The sequence below is a fragment of the Hemibagrus wyckioides genome, linkage group LG10 (genome assembly GCF_019097595.1).
Source record: "Hemibagrus wyckioides isolate EC202008001 linkage group LG10, SWU_Hwy_1.0, whole genome shotgun sequence".
Taxonomy (NCBI): domain Eukaryota; kingdom Metazoa; phylum Chordata; class Actinopteri; order Siluriformes; family Bagridae; genus Hemibagrus; species Hemibagrus wyckioides.
Genome location: NC_080719.1, coordinates 12,559,489 through 12,578,163, shown reverse-complemented (window position 1 = coordinate 12,578,163; position 18,675 = coordinate 12,559,489). Strand labels below are relative to the sequence as shown.

Below are 18,675 nucleotides of genomic sequence, written 5' to 3'. Positions count from 1 at the left end.
CATGGTACATTTCTTATCTATCTATCTATCTATCTATCTATCTATCTATCTATCTATCTATCTATCTATCTATCTATCTATCTACACTGTATTGCCAAAAGTTTTGGGACACCCCTCCAAATCATTGAATTCAGGTTTTGTTTTTCGGGGGTTGGTCTTGGCCCCTTAGTTTCAGAGAAAGGAACTCTTAATGCTTCAGCATACCAAGACATTTTGGACAATTTCATGCTCCCAACTTTGTGGGAACAGTTTGGGGATGACCCCTTCCTGTTCCAACACGACTGCACACCAGTGCACAAAGCAAGGTCCATAAAGACATGGATGAGTGAGTTTGATGTGGAGGAACTTGACTGACCTGCACAGAGTCCTGACCTCAACCTGATAGAACACCTTTGGGATGAATTAGAGCAGAGACTGTGAGCCAGGCCTTCTCGTCCTACATCAGTACCTGACCTCACAAATGCGCTTCTAGTGGAATGGTCAAAAATTTCCATAAACACACTCCTAAACCTTGTGGAAAGCCTTCCCCTCTATCTATCTATCTATCTATCTATCTATCTATCTATCTATCTATCTATCTATCTATCTATCTATCTTACCACAGGAATCTGTATAATACGTATCTTTTTAATAAATAAAAGGATCTATAATAAAACGATAATACTTTTAATAGTCCTGTGGGCAGTGTGCTCGGCTTTTTTGTGATTGGGTGTAGTTTTGCATATTCATAAAGGGGAGGAGCTAAAGGAGGCGCTCTCAGAGGAACACAGCTGTGCGCACCGAGAGACTCACACTGACTCTTCTTCACTCGAGACAGGAAATGTGTCCTTCTCCTTCCACACGGGGTAAAGTCATGATCGAGGAAACCAGGAGGCTGAACTTGTGAACACTAATTTACTGAGACGCTAAAAGTTTCACTGCGACAAGAAGACAAGAAACAAGGTAAGACCTGGCTGTGTGACATAGAAAAGCTCAGCGTGTGTGTTCATTAAGGACAGTTTCAGCCCCTTGTGTTAGTCATATTAACTCATTTATTTAAATGTATTAAGCTTAATGTTATTTCTTAGTGTTACATGACTGTCAGTTATATACACTGTATATGTACAGTTATGTACATTGTAGTTTCACCGCAGTCATGCGATAAGAAATGTTCAAAGAGGAACAACGAATGATCCTTGAGTCATAAACCTGAACTGCTTGGATAAGGGAGCTGTGTGTGTGTGTGTGTGTGATGGTAGAGAACAAATATCCGCACAAGGATAGGAATATCTGATCGTTTTGACCGTTTGAGGATATTTGGCATGAAGAAAGGGTTTTGTTTGTTTGTTTGTTTGTTTGTTTGTTTGATTGATTTTCTAATAAAGCCAAAACGTTTCCTTCAGTCCTGACGTTAAGGTTAGATTTGGGTAACTGCATAGCATTAATTAGTTGCATTAATAATTTACGAGGATGGAATGTCCACAAAAGAATAGAAAGACAAACGTGTGTGTGTGTGTGTGTGTGTAATTGCAGGTGCACACACCCAATGATTTTGCTATTTGATGTTTATGCAAAAGCATGCAAAATGTTAACCATAGAACAGATCACACTCCATGTTGGTTTCATTTTGGTACATTTGCACTAGGAGTTTCCGTCTTTAAATTTTTCCACATGAGATAAGCAGTAAAGTCAAGTATATTAAATTTCACAATAGTAGGGTAATGTTTTAGCACCGAATTATAAGCATGCCCTCATGCCAAGAGACAGAAACATGATCCTGACTTCAGATTTTTCCAAACTAAAGAACTCTAGAAGCTAGTTGTCTTTATGCCGCTTTCCAAACATACAATCTAGCAACCATAAATGCTGCCTAAAAATGATGTCTCTTTTTAAATGGAACAAATATTTTGAATTGTCTACAAAAATAATACTGTGCCTGTTGAACATAATAGTATATTGTATAAATTTTTTTTGCAGTAAGTGAATCATATATTTCATGGACCCACGTAGGACCGATTTCTTTTATAATCCAACTGTTCAAATATTATACTTATTATTTCAACTAGTACAATAATGTAGAGCATTTTATTCCCTGAACTTTCCACCCACAGAACACATTATGGTGAAGCTGGAGTTGTTTCAGAGTTATTGCGGTTTGCATTGAACCCATTAAATTCAAGTCAAATGGACTAATAACTATAATAACCCAATTATAAATATAGCAGCTTTAACAAAACGTTATGAATAATATTCCCTTGATTATGCCTCGTAGGCTACAGTGACAAACACTGGCATAACCTATTAACAGCATTAGCATGCTCATCAATACTGTACAGTTTCTAATTAGAAAAATATTTAGTATAAAATAGTATATTGAAAGAACTGCTATTCTGTTTACTTATTTGTTTGTTTGTTTGTTTGTTTTAAATTTTAGTCAAAGATGTCTGTGAGTAGCCATGAAAACCGCAAGTCCAGGTCGAGCTCCGGCTCCATGAACATCCACCTGTTCCACAAGACCTCGCACGCTGAAAGCTTGCTTACTCAACTGAACCTACTGCGCAAACGCTGCGTCTTCACCGATGTCATCCTCCGGGCTGGAAATCGAGCATTCCCGTGTCATCGAGCTGTCCTGGCCTCCTGTAGTCGCTATTTTGAAGCCATGTTTAATGGTGGACTCAAGGAGTCCCGAGACGCAGAAGTCAACTTCCATGACTCGTTGCACCCAGAGGTCCTGGAGCTCCTGTTGGACTATGCATACTCTGCTCGCATCATCATCAACGAGGAGAACGCTGAGTCACTGCTTGAGGCCGGGGACATGCTGCAGTTCCATGATATCCGAGATGCTTCTGCAGAGTTCCTTGAGAAGAACCTGCACCCTTCAAACTGCCTCGGGATGATGCTCCTCTCTGATGCACATCAGTGCCAAAGGCTTTATGAGCTCTCCTGGCGCATGTGCTTGGCGAATTTCGCCACCCTTTACCGGACCGAGGACTTCCTGAACCTCCCGAAAGATCAAGTTCAGGAGCTGATCTTCAGTGAGGAGCTTGAGGTGGAGGATGAGAGCGTAGTGTATGAAGCAGTCATAGACTGGGTGAAAGCTGATATTGGAAGGAGAATCTCTGACTTGCCTGAGCTCTTGCGCTGTGTGCGTTTGGCGCTCCTTCCAGAGACCTACCTGCTCAAAAATGTTGTTACTGAAGAGCTGATCATGGGAGATAAAGTGTGTCGAGAGATTGTCGAAGATGCAGTACGATGCAAGATGAAGATCCTCCAGAATGACGGTGTAGTTACTGGTTTCTGTGCTCGACCCAGGAAAGTCAGCCAAGCTCTGCTGCTCCTGGGAGGCCAGACTTTTATGTGTGACAAAGTGTACATGATTGACCACAAAACAAAGGAGATCATGCCCAAAACAGACCTCCCCAGTCCCCGAAAAGAGTGCAGTGCCTGTGCTATTGGCTGTAAAGTTTATGTCACAGGAGGCAGAGGCTCGGAAAATGGTGCTTCCAAAGATGTCTGGGTCTATGACACCTTACATGACGAATGGTCCAAGGCTGCGCAGATGCTTGTGGCCAGATTTGGACATGGCTCAGCTGAATTAGACCATGTCCTGTATGTTGTAGGAGGCCACACTTCTCTGTCAGGCTCGTTTCCTGCCTCTCCGTCAGTCTCACTCAAACAGGTGGAACAGTACAACCCACAGTCTAACAAATGGACTCTAGTTGCACCTCTTCGAGAAGGTGTGAGCAATGCTGCTGTCGTGGGAACCAAAAACAAGCTCTTTGCATTTGGTGGAACCAGTGTGAACAGGGACAAGTACCCCAAGGTGCAATGTTTTGACCCCTGTGAGAACAGGTGGACGGTGCCAGCAGCTTGTCCTCAGCTTTGGCGTTACACGGCAGCGGCAGCCGTCGGCAATCACATAGTGGTCATCGGCGGAGACACAGAGTTCTCAGCAGGCTCAGCATATCGGTTCAACAGCGAAACATACCAGTGGACTAAATTTGTTGACGTCACAGCCAAAAGGATCAGCTGCCATGCTGTAGCCTCAGGGAACCGACTCTACGTGGTTGGAGGGTATTGCGGCGCTCAGAGGTGTAAAACACTAGACTGTTACGACCCCTCATCTGACTCCTGGGACAGTGTGACAAGCGTTCCGTATTCCCTAATTCCCACTGCGTTTGTAAGCACCTGGAGATACCTGCCCTCCTGAATGTGACAACCAGTTTGGTAAGTAGGAGCTCACAGAAAAATATAATAATAAAAAACAGTAATAATATAAAGCTAAAAAAACCTGCATAGATACAAGTTCCTCATCTGATCTATGAATTGATGTTTTTTTTATCAGATGTGGTTTGATTAAAAAATCTTGTGTGAAAGAAGTGCTGGATAATTAACGATTTCTACCCCTAATGAATGCTGTTGGGTGTCAAATAAAAAAGAAGAACTCAGTTAATAGCATCTGAAAGAATAAACAGGGGCTAATTACAGAGCAGAGACTTCAGTCAGTTAAAGCAGAGTAAAGCTCAGGTTCTCGCTCACTGAGTCCTCTAACCACTCTGCATTTACTCCTGAAGGAGATAACTTTATCTTATAAAATTTTAAAATCAAGAAGTACATTTTAAAATACTGTGAACAACAGAAGCCATATTTGTCAGAACAAGTTTTTCAGTCAGGTATGTCGCCATAAAATAACTATATTTACACTTATCATATTTACACTTACAAACATCCTGAATAAACTTGCTCGAGATATTTGGAAGGGTCAACAAACCTGAAAACAAGCTGGGCTTCTGTGAAAGAAGTTCCAAATAAGGTTGTGTTAGAACAGGAAGACATTGAAACTGAACAACTGAAAACAGCTGCTGGTTTGGCTTTGACATGCAAACTTGTCGACTGAAGCGGCTAGAATTAGCAAGCTGACTTGGAAGAGGATTCAAGAGAGTGTCTGAAATCATCAACCATGTTGCCAGAACTGGACTTTCAGGGTAAATGCATGCTTCTGTGTGTTAATGTGAATTATTTTCACTCACATGTTAGAAAAGGAGGCTAGTTTTCTTTTCCTGGTATGAGTAAGATTTAAGGTGGGATAGTTTCAGGGAAGAGAATGTCAGAATTCATCAGCTCCTTTGCCAAAGATCTCAGTATTTACTCTGTCTAGGTATAGATAAAAATCTTGTGTGCATGTGTAAACAAACCTTCTGTGTAAAGGGTAGTTCACACTGGATGCACTTCTAAGGGGTTTTTTGATGCAAGTGAGATGTGCGTCACATTTGGCAATTACACTTCCATTTAACAAAAGTTTCATTCCACACCGGTTGCACCAGAGGCAAACTTTCATGTCCTATGTACCTGCTCGACAAAGCCGCCATTTCAGCAACAGGTGACATTTGAACTGAAATTTGGTCTGATGTTCTAAATCGAATAACTCAAATGATTAAAATGAATTCATTTTATCCTGTCATATATAACCTCTTATTAAATGTGTATAGAGATGTTATAAAGAAAATAAACCTTGGTAGTAGTAGCAGAGGTGGAAGTAGCAGAGATCATTAGTGTCTCTGTTTAGTGTGTGTAGCTTGTACAGTTTTATACAGATAAAACATGCTAACACACTATTTAATTTGTTACTGAATACTGAAAAACTTTTGAGTATATAGTTTTTACCATTTATATTACCAAAAAAAAAATTCTGGAAAGGCCACACCCAAAAGAAACATCAATAGTGGTGACTAAATGCCCAAGAGCGAAAAACTACACAACACAAGTGACTTATCACTTTATAGCGCTTTATTGAAAATATTAAATATACATTTTGTAGTCTGTCTCAGGTCACGTTTTTATTGTGTGGTAACTACACCTGGCCTGGTGTTGGCTATCTCTGTCCATTATATTTCATCAGCACAGCTGTACCTCAGTCATTGGCATTGCTAACTGATGTCAACAGGAAATTTATAGTTATTCCAAATTATAGGACACATAAAAAAACTACTGAATTGTACACAGAAACGTATCACTTCCTAGTATTCCTAGTTGTCTCAGTAGGATTGTTCTCCGAAAGAAGATTCAAGAGTCAGAATACTTCAGCTATTGTGCCAAAAGTGTCTCATTTTTACATGTAAACAAAGCTGACCAAAAGTACTGCTTACTGCTTCTGTTTAAACACTCTAAATCAGGGCCAGTTAACAAGAAGGCGTCAAAACTGTAATACGACCAAAAACAGCTGTCTGTTCACTGGCAAAACCTCACAAACATGCTAGAGAAGACAGCTGATTGGTGCCCTAGAGTAAACAAAAATAGCTTTTTAAGGTTTTTTGATGGTGCACACTTTGTCTTTAACATTTAGATGGCATGTAGTAAGAAAGAGGATTCGCAAGAATTTCCGAAGACCAGAAATGGTCTTTTCTTTGAATTTTACTTGTATTCAGCACCAAATCTGAATATACTTTGTTTACTAACTTATTGCAAGACGTCAGACTGAAGTAATATGATAAAAACAGGTGCTTATTCATCATTCAGAGTCACAAACCTGCCAGTCAGAGGAATGATGGTTCTTTCTTGGTGTTTTTTGTGAGCTAATACTGGAAAAGGATTCAAGCATTTGGTACTGCTACATTTCCACACAAGTCTTCTCATTATAGAAAATCCTCAATAATGAAGTTCTAACACGAAATCTACAAAATAGTCCACTTTCAAATCTGCCTTCCTGAAGTATACGCTCACGCACTTCATAGCAAGTGCTCACACTGTCTTTTGTCCCTCAGCTGTAAACAGATGGACAGGGTGGAGACCTGCCGAAGGGTCATGAATCCACAAGCCTGCAGCTCGCATTTTTATTGTGCTGTTGCTTTAAAGCCTGCTAATTTGGTGTTGATTTTTTGCACATCATACTTATTCTGTAACGGCAGAGGAGAAAGGCACGCAGGCTGAGGGAGGAAGAAACTATATTTTACTCCAGCCAGAAGCTCCAAACTAAAAATACCTGCGCTCAAAGCTGTCAGCTTGAGGGGAAAATACTGAAATACTCTCCTGCGAGAGTAAACAGGTCTGTTCATCTTACCTGTTTCATAAAAATGTACGCACATAAAATTCTCAAACATGTATCTTCACACCCGCATTAGCCAGCCAGTGTAAAAACAACCCAATGTCCAGTGAATTGAATGAAGTGTGAAGCATTACTAGCTTTTAATTGGAGTTTTTCCATAAATATTTTTTAAAAAATATTTCGTTTCACACATATGCCAGTCATTTATACACTCAATTCTGTACTGCTAAGATAACTTGCAGCAAGTAATTTTTACTGATTTAAAACATAAAAACTATTCATTGCTAACTTTTACGCTAACATCATCATCTAAATATCATCATTAATCTTATACCAGTGATTTATATTTTCACCTCTGTCTGTATTGAATAATACAGTACAATATCAGATAACGTGCTAGTTGTGTTTTAATGTAAATGCACACATTTGCTAATATTTCTCAAATGTTGTTAGCTAACTAACATTGCTAAAATGATACTTTCTTGTTACACAGAAAGAAATGTAACTGTAGCATCTGTTGTACAATAGGGTGATATAAATGAACACATTTTTAATGTTCATTTTTTCACCCAGAAGCAACTTTTTCTATATGGAGTCAATATTGAACAGTATTTTTTATGATATATAACGCCTCGGCATGGTTCCTTTAAACCAGTTCACTGGAAAATAAATCAGTACCAGGAAAAGCAGCGTTAAAAGAAGCCGTCTGTTTGTTGTGTGACACACCTGAACCGGGTCAAGGGTCACGTGGCTCATTTCAGCTGCTGCCCTGCTCGCAGCACTTACTCAGTACTTATGTTTTATTAATGTGTGCGCTATTTTAAAGCCACTTGAGAAAGACAACTGAAAGAGGGCTTTTATTCTCACATCTGTGCACATACTGGGCACACACACATACACACACACACACACATGGTGTCCTGAGCCTGAGGCTAAAGCACAAGCAGATTTGCATAAAGATTTTACTCCTGTCGTGCTTCAACCAGAAAAATGACACAGTCGCCCATGTGGCTACCAGTCATAAAAACTCACCTGCCACAATTAATCATAATTACACATTAGCCATACAATTACATTCAGGATATAACCAATTATGCATACATTCGTCTTTTTATTCAGTTTGCCAGAAAGGTTCATCTGTTTGAAACTAGAGAACCCCATTTTCATATGGGCAGAGAACAAGCAGTCAGATAAGAAGTTTGCTGGACAAAGCTGGACAAACAAAAACAAACATGTTAAACATGTTTAACTGGTGCTTTAAATTAGGCTACTATTTTGTGTATATTTTGGAACTAAATCTACCTACATATATATATATATATATATATATATATATATATATATATATATAACTCTAGTGAATTGAATGACTCTGATTCGTACATTAAAATAGCTGTCAACGCAGTCCAAACAGGATCGTCTTTTGTCTGTGACTGGCTTTTCACAGCCGTTATTTTAGCTCAGCAAGGACAACCCAGGCCTCCTGACACTTTAAACAGGTTTGTCCAAGCTAATGCAAATTCATGAAGCAGCTCTTTGACAGAGATGGATGGATGCGAGTGCTCGCATGCTGTAATTACACCTGCTCATTATGAAGCAGCATGGCTTGTGTGTGTGTGTTGGGGAGCAGATGTGTTCAGCATGGCTCAAATGAGCAGCCTGACAGCCGTTACTTGATGTTTATTGAGTTTATTGATGCAGGAGTCTGCACTCCACACCCCCGTGTCCCTCGAGACCTGAGAAGTGTGACATGGCAAAAATCTGCTGCCAACAACCCAAATCTCTCGCATCTCTTTTACATCGTATTATTTTAGTGTATAAACATGTGCTGATAATTGATTATCCAATATATCACAATAAATCATCTTAATAAAAAAGATCTGTAAGTCAAGTGTCTGTGAAGGTCTATTGTTAGGCAGCATTTGAGCTTCCAACATTAAGGGAGTCCCATCTGAAAGGCAGCAGAATAAACCATGAATAAAGTTTCAAATATATGGAGGTTACAGTCTCTCTGTTAGCAGTGATAAAATATTAGGCAGCTATCATGATAATGTTACTGAAATATTTACTAATATGTCTGTTTTATTTAATAGAAAAAACAGCACCTACTGTTAGCATGAATTTGACTGGCTATTCAGTATCATATGATCATATAAAACCACAGAGACAGAGTAAGCATCTTGGTCTGTATTTAATATTATAACCACAGTATTCTAGTGTTATATGTTGCATTAGCAATCTTACATAGCAAATATAACCAAGCAAGCTAGCTAATGCCTAAAGCTATTTTATTGTTAATTAATACAATAGCCAACAAAACATTTTACCTGAGGTTAGCTGACCTTAGATATCTATTCATGTAACTTTGATTTAGCTAATGCTAAAATAAATTGAAACCACTAGTCCTCTTTACTATGAAGATGTTTTCTCTGACAGAAGTTTGATAGCAATCTAGTTATTATTAGGCAAACTATTATTTTGTAAAATTAAAATACATGTTTTATGATAATCAGTACATCAAGGTAAAGAAATAAAAAAAAGGCTTGGGATCAAGTTAACAATTGACTGTCCAAGGAGAATTTGTCACTCAACTAAATTATTGTTGTGTAAATAGCTTTAACTTCTAGTGAAACTGGATAAGGAAATACAGCCTGCTAATTTCAGTGAACCTGAAGCTTTACATTGTCATGTGAGTTATGAGTAAATGCTAAAAGCTGAGCTAGCAAAACTCATCATGCTAGCATGCCACAGTTTCTCAGGAAGCCTCACTCCCAGCTATGACCTGAGCAACCGGAATCTCTGGTTTTCTGGTTTTTTGTAAATCAGGCCAAAGGTTGTACATTGAGTTGCAAGTGGAAAGATGAGCACACACACACACACACACACAACTGACCTTCTATGACACACACACAAACACACACACACACACTGGTTTATTCTCACACTGGCTGTGTTTCATTCCACACTGCATCTTAAATTAAGACACTTGGTGCATGTGTCAAGTCCAACTGCTTAAAATAATCTGAACGTGGAGTAAAGAAGCTCATGGATACTTAAATAGTACTCAAAGCTCAAGTGTGTGTTGTGAACTTTAGTCCTGTAGTAAAAAACTTAAAATATGAATAATTCTATCCAAATATACATCTACCCTAAAGGACTTGAGGCTATGGCTTTTGCATTTATCTGTATAAGTGGAAGAGGCGTGGCCTGTGTGTCAGTCCAAATGAAGTAGCCTCTATGTGTGTCAATTCCAGTAAAGGAGGTGTGGCCTCAGTGTCTTAGTCTCAGTGAAGGAGGCATGGCCTCAGTCTGTCAGTCTCAGTGCAGGAGGTGTGGTCTCTTTGTGTCAGTCTAAATGAAGCTAAGCTAAATGGCCTCATTGTGTCAGTCTCATTAAGGGACATTGTGTCAGTCTCATTAAGGGAGGTGTGGTCTCTGTGTGTCAGTCTCAGTGAAGGAGACGTGGCCTCAGTGTGTCAGTCCCAGTGAAGGAGGCGTGGCCTCAGTGTGTCTGTCCCAGTGAAGGAGGCGTGGCCTCAGTGTGTCTGTCTCAGTGAAGGTGGCGTGGCCTCAGTGTCTCAGTCCATGTGTCACATACAGTAAAGAATTTAATAGATTAGCTTTCAGCAATTTTTGGAAAATTGTTGTGTTGCGAGAACTACAAAAGAACAAAAAAGAAGTATTAGAGGTTGTGAGACTTTCAGGCTGTAAGTCAGCATGGTATTGTAACAATGCTCACTTGCACTGAATAGCATTATGTTGCACATCATTCATCAAAAACATCTGAAATCATACTGTGCTGAAATGTTATAACTCTTATGTACATCACATCAGTGCAATATTTTTCTCCCAGAAAGAGACAGACGCTTCAAAGCATTGGGCATTGTTGTATCTTTAATGCATTATTAACCATGTCTCTATGATGGAATGTTTTCATAGCAGAGTGGATTATTTTAATGGACTAACGCAGTTTTATTTTTCCACATGCACCGATATCCATCTGAAACTTCTGTGATGTGAAATTCTATCACATACACAACAAAGATTTCTGTGGCTTTTGCACAAACGCTGTGTCTGAACCCTTGTTTACAAGCAGACAGATAATGACACAGCGCGGCATTAGCAGTAGGATCAGGCTTCTAGAAGCTTCTAGGTTTATTATAGCCTCTGGTCCTGACAGCTCAGCTAATGAAGCCTCATTTGAGCAGTTAAGTGTTTCTCGCTGGTGCCACGTGAAGCCGCTGGGGTTATGGCTGTCTGGGCTGTGTGATTACTGAATATGCCGTCAGACACGACTGATTTGATTAACGCTGTTCTTTAATAGCACTTCGAGTATTAGAATATCAAATGCCAGAAAGATTAGAAATCAATTTGGCATACATGCAGTGTTATTAGTGAGCATCATATTAAACAGAAAATGCAATATAATCTTGTTGGAAACATGAGCTGTTAATACCAAGCTGAAAATACGGTAATAACAATACATTCTTATTTAAATATAGCTGAAAGGGAATTATCTGGAATATTAGCTTAAACAGCTGAAAGGAGTAAAACACTCTGTTATAGGAAAAATAATCAACAATGGGGTGGTGTGATGAGTTACTGTTAACCCCAAAGTTAATTCTTTTCAGCATGTATAACAGCATTTCCCTTAGTGTTTTATTTCTTTTATACCACAGCGGTTTACAGACAAATATAACGTATCTGTTACTTTTTATCCCTTTTTGGTTACAATTAATGTTGTGTAACGCCTATAAACCAAGTTAGTTCACTTAAATTGTAGCAGCTGTAAGCAGTTGTTCCTTCATCAGCATCTGTTTTTTTCTCTCGCTTGAAGTTAATAATACAAATAAAACACAGCTTGTGTGTAAACTCATCTGTCCTGAAGACAGCTGTACCTCTGACACTGCACTGAGACTCCTGTCAGAGATGTTAAATGTTAATAAACCTTTCCTTACATTAAAAAAATGTATAAGAATTTACACACATTTTTACACAAGTCTGTTTATATGGAGCATGAAGCGTACAGGTGCTTGTGAATGAAATAACAATATCATATCATTAAAAATCAACAGAGTTCAGCAGCGCTGTAATGTACATTATACAGAAAGGGGTGTAAGGAGCTTAGAGGAATTGTGACCTGATTTGGCTTCTTCACATTTGCTGGATTTTTATAGGAATGCGACAGCTTTTCAGAGTTCATGACTTACCTAACCAACCTCTTTCTCTCTCTCTCTCTCTCTCTCTCTCTTTTTGTCTCTCTAGATGTCCAGTGTCATGAGGAATGCAGGGGAATGTGTCCTCTTGTTGGCTGAGGAATGCAGGGGGTGGGGGAAAGAAAACAGCAAAAGAGAAAGAAAGAATGAAAAGAAGAAAGACAGACAGATGCCTGCTGAGGAATAAAAGAAAGGTACAAGAAAGGAGCACTTGCCAATTCAGAAGGGAAAAAGTAGAGAGTTCGGCACGGAGGAGATAAATCAAGAGTGGACTTTTACTTCAACTCTAAACTAAATCTGAAAGACTGAAAGCTCTGCACACATCAAACACACTGTCGAGTCTAAAGCCTGCCCATTTATTCCCTCTTTTTCCACCTTCTTTATCTGAAAGGAGGGTTTTGGTTTCAGTCTGAGAATTTAACATTAAAACAGAAAGGGGAAACACTGTGTAAGATGGTTTTAGAAGGTTCTGGATTTAGCCTGCAACAACAATGTGGGTTATCAGGACGAGGAAGCTGTGGCTCAGCTCTGGGTTTAAAGCACAAGTCGCCGTCAGCTGGATGAGGAAATGAGTGATGTATTAAACCTGTCTCGCCCCGTGCGGCTCTTTGTTGTTGTTATGAAGGGAGATATAAATGCCTGGATACACAACAAATACAGGGTTAATGATCCTAGCTGTTGTATATTTAACATATTGCTTAATATTATGCGTTGAAGGAGTTTGATGAATCATATGACAGCTCTCTTCACACCATCTCGAGGTGGATTTGGTTATTTCATATTCAAACGACTACTTTATATATAAATATTAAACGTTTGTGTTTGATAACTTGATGACAGGAAAATATACTACTTTAATGTTATTTTTTATCAGCTGTTCATTGTTGTAGCATTGTATTTGTTCATTATTATACTATATCAGATGTCGCCTACATTTTATGTAGACTTTATATATTAATGTAGCTTTTTATGTTATTTTATGCTACTATATGCTACTGGATTAACACTGTCTGATAGAATGAATGATTTTCACACGTCTGTCACTTAAGATCAGATCTCCACTAGAGCTGGGCGATATGACTATGTAACATCAGTATTGCTTATAGCCACCAGTTTAGCAAGCTGCATGATGCTAAAGCATCCCAAGTACACGTAAACTACTGAAAAAATAACATGTAATAAATGAAGGCTACTCTATTTGTATTGCAATAAAACTAAAAAGACAAATTTCTATAATGTGAACATTTTGTTATTTATGTGGTTCTACTGTTTTGTAAGAACACTGTAACCAAATCAAATCATTATGATCCTTAATAAGTATTGTGATGGGATATTATTGCCATATCGCTCAGCCCTACTCTGCACTGTGCTATTAATCATCCATTTGTGAATTTCTGCCCGTTTTTTTTAGCCAAATGTTCATAAATGTTACTGGTTTCAGTTTGTTTCTCAGTAAAGATACATCTAAAAAGTAAACCGTTTTGTCTTTCTTTCCTGTGTGTGTGTGTGTGTGTGTGTGTGTGAGACATGATAAACTGTCAGATTCCTTCAGGTGTCCATCACATCCTTTCATGGATGTGACTCACTGACTCTGGGTTTTAGCACTCCCTAATTTAACACATATGACTCAACAAGCCCTTCAGGAGTGCAATTTGGTGTTATAAAAGAATATCTCCAAGCTAAAAGCCTACTTAGAACTGCTAGAGCTAGAGCGCTATGAAAGGGACTGGAAAACTCAGATTTAAACGCTTATACACAAAGGTGAATAATAAAGGAGGTGTTGATATAGGAAATGTGCAGAGGTGCCAATATTTACAGATTAGCCACAGCATTTAAACAGTGGAGTGAAAAGTAATCAGTGTGATGAAGTAGGGTTATTATTACTACACGGAAGCTGATTATTTTTTTCAGTAACAAGACAGATTTATTCCTGAAGTTGGCCAACAATTTTAGTTTTTGGTTAGAAAAGGATGAGGGGTTGTACTGTTTATCTGTGTATGGTTACATTTAAACTTATGGAAACATTGAAGAAACAAGTTACTTCCTGTTCTCACTTGTGTTACAGTAGCTATTGACCTTCGTTTCCTTGCTATGCTCTCTCTTTTCATTAAAACACCTCTATCTCTATCTTAAGATGTCGAAAAAAAAATCACATTTAAGCTTTAACTCTGTTACAAAGTTCTGACACCGGACACTCCTTCCAAAAATGTTATATAAAAACTTTCTGACCAATGAGAACGAAGAATTCAATAGCTCTTATAAAGGCTTTAAAGGCATAAAGGCTTTCGCACATCACTGCTGGTCATGTGCCTACTGGGGAAGTGAAGACTCCTGCCAGGTGCTGTGAGCTTGACACATTCATCGCTTTAGGGCTGAAGGTGTGCTGCGTGCCTTTTAAATCACTCAGCGAGATGATGAACAGGTCCGTAAAAAAAAAAAAACAGGAGGTGTCTGGGATTAAAAAAATAAATGCCAGTTAGATTTATGACAACTGAAATTAAATCCAGAAGAGTGTACAGAGTGAATAAAAGCAGTTTTATAAACATCACATACTCTTCAGAGTCACAGCAACAGAGTGCTGGCCTCATGCCCAGCACAAGTCCCATGAGAAGCAAGCGTGTGTGTGTGTGTGTGTGTGTGTGTGTAGACCTCTTAGAAGAGGAGGATGGAAAGGTTAGGAGAGACACCAGATGGAAAACCCGCCCAAAAACAGCTGGGTGCTCTCACATGGGACAAACAACACTGACCGTTGGAGCGAGAACTGAAAGAAGCAGCATTTGAAAATATTTCATTACTTTTGGACAGATTATTATTTTATTTTTTGTTTCTTTACTGTGAGTCAAAATATTCTGTAATTTATATGCAGTAAGGAAATTGAAGAACAGCTGCACAGTAAAATATTCATGGGAATTTGAATTTATTATAAATCTATTTTGTTATTTCAAAGAAAAAAACTTGGAGGTTTGGATGTTCACAACTTAAAAATTAAGTAAATTGGAATAAAATCAATTCAATTAACATCATATTCACTTTGGGCCAAAACTTTACAAATGGAGTGTCTCTAGCACACACACACACACACACACAAATGCACACACACATAAACGCACACACACACAGACACACACACACACACACTAACAGGCATTAGATGAAACATCTTCGTTCCTAATGTCTGTGTGTGTGTCTGTGTGTGTGTGCATTTGTGTGTGTGCATTTGTGTGTGTGTGCGTGTGTGTTGCTATAAAAGAGGCAGCTGCTGAAAAGCTCCATTGTCATGCAAAATGAAAAACGGAAAAGAAATCAAGCAGATTCTGCCAGTGACACAATTACAGCGGCACGCATAAATAGCTGTTTGAAGCCTGGCAAAAAGCAGAAAAGAGACAAAAAGACAGGAGGAGGAGGACGAGGAGGAGGAGGAGAAGGAGGAGGTAGTTCGTGTCTGGTTGCAGAAAAGGGGCAATGAGTTGGAAATTAGTCCACTGCCTCTGCAACACGACGCAAAGTCCTAAATTATAGTGGATTAACCTCCTCTCCTTTCTCCCCTGACAAGGACGTATTAAAAAAATGAAAAAGAAAATGATAGCTTAGCACAGTGAATTAAGATCTACGGCTTTATTATCAATTCAGAACTTTTTAAGTAAGAACACTGTATTATACTGATGGAAAATAATCAACCACGGCTTGCTGTGATGAAACTGAATTACTGAATTAGTGTTTTAATCGTCTTATACCACAAAATGGTTAGCAAATACTAACAATATTGAAGGACGACATGTCACACTTTTTATCCGCTTGTAGTTACATCTATATAGCAGCTATAAACAGTCGTGCTCTCGCATTGTTCTAGCAGCTCTAGAGTCCTTTCTTTACAAATCTCTCTTTAACATGACTGGAAATCGCAGCTAGTCGTGTTACTAAGAAACTGTAAAGAATAACCTTCTCTGTCCTGAAGATGTCAGAAACTTAAAAGTACCGCTTTACCTGACTTATAAAGCACTGACACCTTAGACTCCTTGCATAACTCCTGAATAGACTATATAAAACTTCTAACCAATCAGAATCAAGAATTTAAAGGCACTGTGGGATAAATGGCTCTTGCGGTCATCCTGCGGTCATCCTGACAGCCTGAAGTGGATACCATGGTGTCTGAAATCTCATCTGTTTATAAAAATAATAGTAATAAAGTAATAGCTTTACCTCTGACTGTTCCAAAGTGCTGACACTGGAGACTTCTTTCAGAAATGTTAAACTTATTAAACAGAGCTTTCTTTTAATCTGTTAATGTGAAGCATCTGTTGTATGAATCCCTACTATGAGTATGAGCTGTTGCTATAGAAACAATAACGTATTAAAAAGAGCACATTAATATAAACCTCTGAATTTCAGCACTTCTGTAAGAGCCTAAAGAAAATTCATCAACAACTTCTGACCAATCAGAATCCAGAATTTAACAAAAAAATGTGGGGTAATGTGTTTTAAAAATGATTATTTTAATCAGAAAGCTTTTTATACAAAAGTTAGAGAAAACCTGAGAATAATGGGTCTTAATTTGCCTAAAAAAGTAAATAGGCAAGTGTCCTCATGTTGGCTATAATAAGACTAATAAGACATCATCATACATAGGGGAAATTAAATCTTTTTTGCAAAATGTAAATGTATTTACAAAACGTCATTTACATGATTGTCATTTCTTTGTAAACACACACAGAGATGTCTCTTGAAATATTTTTGAAAATGTTTTGCTAAAAAGTGTTAATTACCCCATATAGAGACTTTTGGGACACACTGTATAACAATGATGTGCATGATAAAAATCACAGCACATGCCTATTGGGTAGCTTTACTTTTATTTGTACTGAGCTTCTTTAAATTTATGAACTCAAGTAAAGCTTAATCTCCATTAAATTCTGTAGCCTAAAATGTTATTAGCTACTCAATACTCTGGCTAAGCATGATGGGTAAAATGTACTGAGAGTACTGAAAATTAATGATAAGAAAACCAAATAAAGAAGCTGCTGAGTAAAGCCAACTACATAAACTTGTTTTTTTTAAAGAATATAACCCTCTGTATTGTGCTGATACAGGAAAATAATCAGTGACGGGATGGTGTGGAGCTACTGTTACCACAGCGAAGTTTTCCTATTTCTCTTTAACAGCACATTCTGAAGCGTTTTATTCCTCTTCCCTAGTGATTCCTCTTTGTGTTTGTTTCTTTGCACACTGTCCTGAAGCAGAATATATTCACTCACACATGACAGTTCTCTGGATCTGACACACTCCAAACCGGGCCCAATATCTCTACATCTGTATCACAGCAGGAAAGTAAATCTATTCTGTCCTAAACGCTCACCACATCAGCCGCCAGCATCTTGTCTATTTGTAGAGAAGTGTGTGGTTCCACCTGAGGAATGTGTACACAGGAGATGATTTACTCACAGTGGTTTCCCAAACAAGACAATCAGTATGTCTGGAGGAGTCTGAGGGGAAAGAGCCACTGTTGTGTCACACAGGCCATGTCTCCTAGATCACAGATGGCCTAGAAGACTCTCAGATATCTAAGGTGAACCTGTGGTGTTTTGGGACATGAGCATAATTAGATATGAGGACACTGACATCTGAAACTCAGTAGTTACTCAAAATGTGTTTTATTCTAAATTGAAAAAGCAACATGTACTGATAATGTGGTGCAGAATGTAGTCTAAACTTGCCATTCCACAACCAGTAGTCTCTGATTTACTCTCTGATTACCTCAGAGGAGCTGAGGAGCTTTTTATAAATATAAATCTGTTATTGAACTTAAGTTGTCTTTATTTGTCACATATACATTACTGCACAGTGAAATTCCTTCTTCGCATATCCCTTCCTTGTGGTTGGGGTCAGAGCACACGGTCAGCCATGATGCAGCACCCCTGAAGCAGGGAGGGTTAAGGGCCCAACAGGCTTGAAGCCCAATCTTCCGGTCAACAACCCAGAGCCTTAACCACTTGAGCTACCACTGCCCCAGAACTTTAACTATAGAACTTATGTTATACTGTATATTCATGTAAAAACAATTCTCTTTGAAAAAGTTTACCTACAATGAACAATTTGTCCTAGAAGAAAGATGTTACATAGAATAATTAGTAACAAAGTGATTTAAAGTGTCTTTAAACAGGTGAGACATGACAAACAATTGGTAGTATATAAAATACAACCTCAAGTACCTCGTTCCATTTAGTGAAAATATAGATTGTTGATAACCAGATCAGCTCGCTAGATGTAGTATCTTTAGCTGATCAGGTCAGGATAGAAGAAACAAGCTTCTTACTCAGCTATAAATAGATATTTAGAATTCAGGAATTCTAAATATTAAGATATTATAATCATCAGATATCAGCCAATAACCCAGGCTGTATTATTAAGTATTTAAGTCAGTAAAATGTAATTCTACCTAGA

General features: G+C 38.4%; 1 protein-coding gene across 1 annotated transcript; it reads left to right on the top strand.

Moving 5' to 3' along the window:
* Window positions 1–765: 765 nt before the first annotated feature.
* On the top strand, window positions 766–13,713 carry enc3 (ectodermal-neural cortex 3). Its single transcript, XM_058401699.1, has 3 exons — window positions 766–942; window positions 2,414–4,206; window positions 12,287–13,713. The coding sequence occupies exon 2, from the start codon at window positions 2,420–2,422 to the stop codon at window positions 4,187–4,189; it is 1,770 nt and encodes a 589-aa protein (XP_058257682.1). The 5' UTR covers window positions 766–942; window positions 2,414–2,419; the 3' UTR covers window positions 4,190–4,206; window positions 12,287–13,713.
* Window positions 13,714–18,675: the final 4,962 nt, after the last annotated feature.